This window comes from Hypanus sabinus, chromosome 5 (genome assembly GCF_030144855.1).
Source record: "Hypanus sabinus isolate sHypSab1 chromosome 5, sHypSab1.hap1, whole genome shotgun sequence".
In the NCBI taxonomy this organism is placed as follows: domain Eukaryota; kingdom Metazoa; phylum Chordata; class Chondrichthyes; order Myliobatiformes; family Dasyatidae; genus Hypanus; species Hypanus sabinus.
In genome coordinates this window covers 172206490-172216591 of record NC_082710.1, presented here as the reverse complement: position 1 = coordinate 172216591, position 10102 = coordinate 172206490, and the positions used below count along the sequence as shown (strand labels likewise).

Here is a 10102-nt window from a genome sequence, read left to right as displayed (position 1 = left end):
GAAGGTTTAAGGGGATGTGGGCGAAAACGTGGGCAAATGGGAGTGCTGATGGCCATCTTGGTCAGTATAGACCATTTGGTTTGAAGGGCCTTTTCCATGTGGTATAGAACAGTACCTTAGGCCTACGAGTCTGTTTCAAACATGATGCCAATTAAGACTGGCTTTTTCATGATCTATATTCCTCCCTTCCCTGCCTGCTCATGTGCCTGTTTAAATGCCCCTTAATGCCATTGTCATGTCTGCTGATGTGTAGCTTGGACAGGAAAACAGAGGGTGTAACAGGGAGGGAATCTGTCTCAACCCTCAGAGAGTGTTCCTTGCCAGAAATGGGCCTGAGGTGGGGCGAGGGGTAGGGAAGCAAAGTCAAGGGTGTTTCCTTTCTGCCCCGTTGACCCTTGCCTGGGAATCTTGGATTTGTCATGTCAAACAATAGTTTCAATAGTTCCATTTAATGTCAAAGAAATGTCTGCAATTTACAGTACATCCTGAAATATACAGATATCCACGAAAACAAAAGTGACAGTTAAACGTTAGAACCCGAAAGCCCTCACTCTCCCTCCCATGCACTAGCAGCAGCAAAGCAACGACCCTCCCCCACCCCCACCCACTTCCACAAAAAGGAACAGCACCTTCTACCCACCAAGCCGCCAAGAGAGACCATGATCTGCAGTACAACAAAAACTAATAGTTCACCCGACAATTCAGCATGCCACAGGCTCTTTCTCACCCTGATAAAGGGAAAAAGCGATGTCCCCCCCCCCCCCCCCCTCACAGCGAGCGGGGAACTTAGTGCAGTCTGGAGCACTGAGACCCCACTCAAATCCCAGCAAGCAATATTCTTGCAACACTCTCTGAGCAGTAAAGCTGACGTTACACACGCTGCCTTAAAGGTGCCCACATCAAAGGATGTGAAGAAAAGTCAGCCATGATTGAATGGCAGAGCAGATTAATGTGCCAAATGACCTTTGATGGCCATATTCAGGTACCACATTCAGTCTGGACCATCCAGTTCTAGGAAAGATGTTTAACAATAAAGAAAAGACTTATAAGGATAGACCAGGAATTGAGAGACTGACGGAGAGGGTCGATAGGCTGGGACTCTATTCCTTGGAACACAGGCGATAGAGTGGTGACCTTATAGAGGATCACGAGGGGCATAGATAGGGTGAATGCACTGTCTTTTTCCTAGGGTAGGGGAATCAAGAACTGCAGGCCACAGGTTTAAGGTGAGATGGGAGAGGGATTTAATAGGAACCTGAGGGATAATTTTTTCCATCCAGAGGGTGGTCCGTATATGTGACAAGCTGCCAGAGGCAGGTACAATAACAACCTTTGGAGAATAATTGGACAGGTACATGGATGGGAATGCTTAGAGCAGGGGTTCCTAACCTGGGGTCCACAGGCCCCTCAGTTAATGGTAGGGGCCCATACATTAAAAAGACTGGGAACTCCTGGTTTAGGAGGATGTGGGGCAAACGGTGGTGAATGGGACTGGCTTAGAGGGGAGTCTTGGTCAGCATGCACTTGTTAGTCTGCAGGGTCTGCCACATTGTTGATTGACTCTGAGTTGGTCAATGGTTTTCGGGTATCCAGGGGTCAGCTCAAGCCTCGTCAACCTGCGTCTCACAGGAGGGCAGGACCCAGAATGCTGAACAACAGGCCCCCGAGGCCCAGGTACGGGGGAGCTCTGGCTCCCACCCCCGCGTTGCACAGGTCGGTGTCGCAGCAGGTGTTGTTGTAGGAGAACACGATGCCCATGGCCGTCTTGGTCCCGCAGACGCCGCACAGAGACGTGGACACACAGCCCTTCTCGTACAGCACCAGCTTCTGCTGTCCTGTGGAACAGGGGAAGCAGCACAGGGTTTGGGTCGCTCAGCAACAGCTGTGGTGCGCACAGTATCAGCCCTGGGGGGGGGTGGGGGGGAGAGGACAGTGTCTGACCAACAGCCTCACCCCCCACCCAGTCCCAGAGCAGAGAGGGGACAGTGTGTGACCCCTAGCCCCACCCCCACGCAGTCCCTGGGGAGAAAAGGGCAGTATATGACCCACAGCCCCACCCAGTCCCAGAGGAGAGAGGGGACAGTGTGTGACCCCTAGCCCCACCCCCACACAGTCCCTGGGGAGAAAAGGGCAGTATATGACCCACAGCCCCACCCAGCCCCAGAGGAGAGAGGGGTAGTATGTGACCCATAGCCCCACCCCCACACAGTCCCTGGGGAGAAAAGGGCAGTATATGACCCACAGCCCCACCCAGTCCCAGAGGAGAGAGGGGACAGTGTGTGACCCACAGTGTGTGACCCATCTAGTCCAGAGGGGGGGAAGAGGACAGTATGTGGCCCAGAGGAAAGTTGTTCACACACCGTTCTCCCTTCCTGTGGGGCTGGATAGGAGATCATGTCCTTTCCGCTCTGCCCCCTCACTACTCTCAATGCTTTTTTACCCTTCGTTCCAACAGCTTTGCTGGTGAAGCAAGTCTCCGTGGGCATACACATCCTTGGGAACTTCAGGCAGTCACTCGGTGTCAGAGCTGGAAAGATGCAGGTGTAGCACTTCAGTGTTTCACCTGGTGGGAAAAGCAAAGAAACCGCTCTGTAAATTACAGTCGCCCCGATCCTCAATCAGCTTGTGAAACTCTTCACACTGCTAGTGGTCAGAGTTCCATTCCCACTGCAGAGTCTCTACACTCTCCCTGTGACAGTGTGGGTTTGCTCCGGGTGCTCCAGTTTCCTCCCACATTCCAAAGACGTACAGGTTGGAGTCAGTACGCAGAAGGCATGCTATGTTGGTGTTGGAAGCATGGTGACATTTCTGGGCAGCTCCCTGCACATCCTCACACTGTGTTGGCCATTGACCCATTTCACTGTATAAGACATAGGAACGGAATAGACCATTCAGCCCATCGAGTCTGCTTTGAGGCTGCTTGATTTATTACCCTTCTCAACTCCATTCTCCTGCCTTCTCCCCATAACCTTTGTTGCCGCATCTTATCAAGAACCTATCAGTCTCCACTTTATATATATTCAATGGCTTGTCCCCCGCAGCTGTCTGTAGTAATGAATTCCACAGTTTCAGCACCCTCTGGCGAAAGAAATCCCTCTTCATCTAAGTGGACATCCCTCTGTTCTGAGGCTGTACCCTCCAGTCCTAGAGCTTCCAACCCCCCCCCCCACCCAATTCTTCTGAACTCCAGATAGCACAGTCCCAGAGTCATCAAATGATCCTTAGTGTTAACCTTTTAATTCCTGAAATCATTCTGGTGATCCTCCTCTGGACCCTCTCCAATGCCAGCACAGCTTTTAGATAAGGGACCCAAAACTGCTCACAATACTCTGAGTGTGATGCGTCCAGTGCCTTATAGAGTCTCAGCATTGCAGTTGTTCTTTTGACATGAATGCCGAGCTTGCATTTGCCTTCCTTACCTGCAAGGATCTCAGGTTCTTTTGAACCTCTGATTTTTGGATTTTCTCCCCATTTAAAAAACAGTCTACTCCTTTATTCCTTCTACCAAAGTGCATGATCATCTGCGTCCTGACACCGTCTACATCTGCCATTCTCTTAATATGTCAAAGTCCTTCTGCAGACTCCCTGCCCCTGCACCTCTCTTCATATTATCCACAAACTTGGCCACAAAGCCATCAACCCTGTCATCCAAATCATTGACGTACAACATAAAAGGAATCGGACCCAATACAGACCCCTGCTGAACAACTCTATTTACCAGCAGCCAACCAGAAAAGGTCCCCTTTATTCCCACTCTTTGCCTCCTGCCGGCAACCAATCTTTTATCCATGTGAGTAATTTTCCTTTAACACCATGAGCTCTTTATCTTGTTAAGCAGCCTCGTGTGTGACACCTTGTCAAAAGCCTTCAGAAAATCTAAGAAATCAACATCCACTGACTCTCCTTTGTCTATCCTGCCTGCTTTTTCCTTAAATAAAACAGATTTGTCAGGCAAGATTTTCCTTTCTGGAAACCATGCTGACTTTGGTCTTTTATATCAAATGCCTCTAAGTACCCCGAAATATCATCTGAAATAATGGACTGCAACATCTTGCTGACCACTGATGTCAAACTAATTGGCCTACTATTTCCTTTTTCCCTCCCATCTTAAAGAGTGGAGAGACATTTGCAATGTTTGAAATACATGTAACTAATAAAGCTAGGCTTTAATATTTATCTTTACCTTATTAGATACAGGTGATGACTCTGTGAACCTAATTTAATAGCTCCTGTATAATGAATGTCCCGACAGGGAAAGGTTTGGGGTATTAGACAAAATTTGCTCTCCGCTAGGTGTCGGGGTCTAATGTGCTCCTTTCTGGAGAGTCAGGGACTTACTTCCCTTTCAAGCATTCACCTGTTTTCCAAATTGGCTTTATTGTATCTGACATAGGTTGCGAAGTTTGTTGCATTGTGTCAGAACTAGACATAAAAAACTGTTATTAAAAAAAGTGCAAAAATTAATGAGTTGGTGTTCGTGGGTTCGTGTTCCGTTCAGACAGAGGGGATGTTCCTTTTCCTGAAGCGTTGAGTGTGTGTCTACAAGCTCCTGTAATGAGGAGAGAATGTCCTGGATGTTGTGGGTCCTTTGTGATGGATGTTGACACCACCTTTTGAAGATATCCTGGGTGGTGGTGAAGCGTGCCCCATGATAAAACTGGTTGAGTCTACAACCCTGTTGTGCCTCTATCAATCCTGCATATTGGAGTCTTCACCCCAGACAGAGATGCTCTCCACCATACATCTGAAGGAATTTGCTAGAATCTTTGGTGACGTACCCCACTAAGATAACATTAAGTTTGGCTTTATTTGTCACACGTACATTGAAACATACAGTGAAATGTGTTATTTGGGTCAACAGCCGACACAGTCCAAACATGTGTTGGGAATCGCCCACTTCTGGCACCATCATAGCATGTGCACAATTTACTAACACTAACCCATACCACTTTGGAACATGGGAGGAAACTGGAGCACCCAGAGGAAGTCCAAACAGTCACTGGATGAAGGTACAAGCTCCTGAGAAGGAATTGAACCGCTATCTTCTAATCGCTGGTGCTGGAAAGCTTTATGCTACTACTGCACTACCACGCCATTCCAACTTATTTTCTATAGAGTCATAGAAAAGTACAGCACAGAAGCAGGCCATTCAGTCCATCTAGTCTGTGCCAAACTATTTAAACTGCCAAGGCCCATCGACCTCCACCCAGACCATAGCCCTCGATACCCCTCCTATCTAAACTTCTCAATCAAGCTGGCATGCACCACTTGCACTGGCAGCTGATTCTGCCTTTCATTCTAAGCTTTATTTATTCTTCTGACTCATTGTGAGCCCCCCCACCACCCTGTGAACCTGCCCCTTTCTGTAACCTTTCAAGTTTATTGTCATGGGTGTACATACCCAGTGTATAAATGCCATGAAAATTGTTTTTTTTAAAATTAGCTTAAGTTATAGACGTCCAAATAAACAACATACTCATCTTGTCATGTTGTCTTCAGCACTCTGGTTGAATGCCTTAGTTGGGTGATCTTTCATTGATTCCATTATAGTTATTATAAATAAGAACATAATAAATAGGAGCAGGAGTAGGCCATGTAGCCCGTTGAGCCTGCTCCGCCAATCAATAAGATCTTGGTTGATCTGGCCATGGTCTCATCTCCACCTACCTGCCTTTTCCCAATAACCCTTAATTCCCCAACTATGCAAAAATCTATCCAACCACTGCTTCATTGGACAGAGAATTCCTCAGATTCACCACTCTCTGGGGAAAGGAGATCCTCCTCATCTCCATCCTAAATCTACTCCCCTGAATCGTGAGCCTATATCACCTAGTTCTCGTCTCACCTACCAGTGTAAACAACTTTCCTGCCTCTATCTTATCTGTCCCTTTCATAATTTTGTATGTTTCTCTAAGATCTCCTCATTCTTCTGAATTCCAGCGAGAACAGTCTCGGGCGACTCAATCTCTCCTCATAGTCTAACCCCCTCATCTCTGGAATCAATTTATTCTATAGATTTGCTGAGTATGCCCACAGGAAAACGAATCTCAGGGTTGTATATGGTGACACATATGTACTTTGATAATAAATTTACTTTGAACTTGACATTAATCTTAATGCAAGAGAGAATGATAAAAGAAATATAGTCCGAGGTAGTGTAGGGGTGCCTCAGGGTCACCTCTGGAAAATGATAGCAGTGGGGGAGAAGTTGTTGTTTAATACTAAGATGCGGGCCTTCAGATTTCTCTCTGTCCTGCCTGACGGCAGCATTGAAAACTGGGCATATTCTGGAAGGTGAATGCCACTTATCTGAGACATCACATCTTGCAAATGACCTTGATGTTTCAGGGAGCTGTACCCAGAATGGAGGTGTTGCAATGACAATTGTCCCACTGCAAGCCAAGCTCTCCCAGACATTAAACGGGAAACAGTTCCTCAAACACTCAGTGCATGTCTTCAGGCTCCTTTACCTCCTACCTGATGGTAGTAATGAGAAGACGGCATTTCCATAATACTGTGCAAAGATTACTGTGTTCCTACTTCCCCATCCCATTGAACTATATACGCCACATTGTTCACTGGCCTGCTGTCTGTCTGGTTATGTCCAAGGTTTGATTTGCTATCTTTCCAAGGATTTCCAAGTTCCCTGGCCCCCATGATCTTATTTTCACCATGGATGTCCAGTCCCTATACACCTCCATCACCCACCAGGAAGGCCCCAAAGTTCTCTGGTTTTTTCTGGACACCAGGCCTAAAGCAGTTCCCCTCCACTACCATTCTCCTCCAACTAGCAAGATGTCCTCATTCTAGCTAATTTCTCATCTGGCTCGTCCCACTTCCTTCAAACAAAAGGTGTAGCCATGGGCACTCGCACGGAACCCAGCCATGCCTGCCTGTTTGTCAGCTATGTGGAACAGTCTATGTTCCAAGCCTACATTAGTGATTGTCCCACAATTTTCCTACGCTAAATTGACAACTGCATTGGGACTATTTCCTGAACCCATGCTGAACTTGTTGACATCATCCATTTTGCCTCCAACTTCCACATTTTTCCCTCCTCACCGCCCCCCCCACTTTCTGCTTTCCACAGGGATCACTCCCTACACGACTCCCTTGTCCATTCGTCTCTCCCCACCGATCTCTCTCCTGGCGTTTATCTTTGCAAGCAAAACAAGTGCTTCACCTGCCCCAACACCTCCACCATCACCACCATTCAGGACCCCAAACAGTCGTTCCAGGTGAGGCGACACTTCACCTGTGAGTCTTTTGGGGTCATATACTGTGTTTGGTGCTGCTGGTGTGACCTCCTGTATATTAATGAGACCCAACGTAGATTGGGAGATCACCTTGCCAACCACCTACACTCCATCTGCCAGAAGAAGTAGGATTTCCCAGTAACTCCCCCCGTTTTAATTCCACTTACCATTCCCATTTTCCTTGCCTGCCCATTGCCTCTCTTTGGTGCTCCTTCTCTCCCCCCCCCCCTTTTCTTTCTTCCATGGCCTTCTGTCTCTTTCGTCTATCAACTTCCCAGCTCTTTACTTCATCCTTGCCCCTCCAGGTCTCACCTATCATCTTGTCTTTCTCTCTCCCCTCCCTTCACCTTTTAAATTTACTGCTCAGCTTTTTTCTCCAGTCCTGCCGAAGGGGTTGGGCCCGAAATGTCGACTGTACTTTTTTCCCTATAGCTGCTGCCTGGCCTGCTGAGTTCCTCCAGCATTTTGTGTGTGTTGCTCAGATTTCCAGCATCTGCAGAGTTTCTTTTGTTTTTGGTTGCAGTCTGGCAGTAAATGTCTGCAGTCTAACTAGCCTGTCTGCTGTCTGCATTCTTTGCTTCTTCACTCTGGATGCCTGCTGCTCAGCTGGTGTGACTTTTGTCTCTCAGTGGGTTTCCCATTTGTTGCCTGGCCAGCACGCTGTCCCTCTGAGACTGCCTCCTGTCTGAGGTCCCTCTCCAGACATCTGCCGTCTGGGGCCCGTTGCGCCGACATCTCCTGACGTGGGCTGATTTCAAGCACTGCTGTCAACAGTGAAGAACCTCTCAAAGTTAATGGCAGTTTGTGGGACGGGTTTTCCTGAAGTAGACCGTAGATACAGTTGACCAAAATGACCACGGGGAAAGCAGGAGGACACCATTCAGCCCCTTGAACCTGCCACTCAATTAGATGGGCCAGGGACTGGAGGCTGGAGTCTCAGAGGCTGAAGGCCTGTCTGTGGGTGGGTGGGTGGGGAGGAGGGAGAAATGGCACTTGTTTTGTTGTTGTCGCTGCTTAAGTTGTTTTGCTGAGCACGGCTGTGCTGGCACTGGAATGTGTGGTGACATTGCAGGCTGCCCCCAGCACATCCTTGGGTATGCTGATTGTTAATGCAAATGACTCCTTTCACTGTATGTCTCAATGTACATGTGATAGATAAATAAATACGAAACCTACGCCCTGCCCTCGTTTCTGCCAACATCCAACATCTGAGAGGTTTATAGTGAGGTCTCCCCTTTTGTGATCGCCCCTCCAGTCAAACACTCTTTATCTTCTCATGGAACCTTGTAACAAAAGTACCAAAATATCGGAGGAAAATTAACAAAGTCCATCTTCATGATCAATGAGACTAGGCAGGTTAATGGTTCGGCATTGACTAGATGGGCTGAATGGGCTTTCCCTGTGCTGTAATGTTCTGTGGCTCAATGGCTGTATTCTCTATTCCCATGGAGTTAGCTGCTACCAGGGCATGGTAATCCCTGCTCCTCTGCCCTACCCACTCTGCCAGCTAGAACATAGACATAGGTACAGCACAGTGCAGACCCTTCAGCCCACTAGGTTGTGCTGACCTTTTAACCTACTCTAATGTCAATGTGACGCATAGCCCCAATGACCGTGCCCCCGATTTCTCTTCCTGTTTAATCCCTTCCTCAACAGGATTCAACCACTCCTCTCTGGGATAAAGACTTCTCAAGGCTTACAACACCCTTACAATGTTTACAACTAATTGAAAGGTGTTTTAACAAAATGGAAAGGATGCAAAGACTGTTTACAACCATGTTGCCAGGACTTGGAGAGGTTGGACAGGATAGGACTGAATTCCTGCAGACTGAAGGGTAAAATCATGTGGGTACTTGTTTGGTGAATACACAGACTGTTCCCCATGGAAAAGGAACCAGAAAAGCAAGTGGACATAGGTTTAAAGTTTAAAGTGAAAGTTCAAAAGGGACACGAGAGGCAGGTGAATATATGGAATGAGTTGCCTGAGGAAGTACTTGAGGTAGGAACGTTTCAATATTTAAAAGGCATTTTGATACCTATGTAGATAGGAATGATTTAGAGCGGTGGTTCCCAAGCCCTTTTGGGTTACTGTCCCCTTGGCCCCCAGATCAGCTCCCCAGCACTCCCCTCTACTTTTCCAGTCATTATATAAAAACTACAAATAATTTTTATTTATGATGTACTGTGAAAGAAAACAGGAAATTCAAATTCAAAATTGCAACAAGCAATTGCAATTTTTTTTTCAAATCTATTTAAAGATACAAAAAATAATTTATTTGTAAAAAAAAGTAATAAATAATTTTAGAGCGTACATTCCACTTCATTGCTTTTCCACCTTTGAGTGAGATGGACGGGCTTGGTGCGGTGATATCAGCTTCTCAACATCAGGCTGAATGTCACTCAGGAGTCTCTGATCCCCACATTCAGTAATTTGCAGTTGGTTTCATTGCTTTGAAAGAAGCTGGGTGACTGCACAAAACTGCTGCACTAAATATGATTTTGGAAATGCAATAAAGAACATCTTGACCTTTTTCCACGGTGTAGGATAGTGTTCAGAGGTTTTTTTCTGCAACCAAAAGTCTTAATAGGATTTTTAAAATGTCCCCTTCAGCTCAAAGTCAATTTGTAGCGAGATCAGTTCTTCCTCCATTCTTCCTGTTCAACCTTCATTACAAGTGTTCAGGAATAGATTTATAACCAAATCTGGAATTCAGATTGAGAGAAGATCCTGAAGTCTTTCTGACATGTTTTTCTGTAACTCACACAGGTGGGCATGGTATTTGTGAAGGTCATCAGGTGATATTCTTTCTTTCTCTTCCAACTTAGAGAGACTCAGAAATTGTAAA

At 46.7% G+C, this 10102-nt stretch overlaps 1 protein-coding gene across 1 annotated transcript in view; it reads right to left on the bottom strand.

The window, feature by feature from the left end:
- Positions 1-692: 692 nt before the first annotated feature.
- Positions 693-10102, bottom strand: part of lypc (ly6 domain containing, pigment cell) — a 25981-nt gene continuing 16571 nt past the window's right edge. Inside the window, exons 3-4 of the mRNA XM_059971228.1 lie at positions 2441-2563; positions 693-1835 (exon numbers count right to left, since the gene is read on the bottom strand). Coding sequence (XP_059827211.1) covers positions 1624-1835; positions 2441-2563 — 335 coding nt within the window. The 3' untranslated portion in view covers positions 693-1623. The remainder of the gene's footprint in view (positions 1836-2440; positions 2564-10102) is intronic.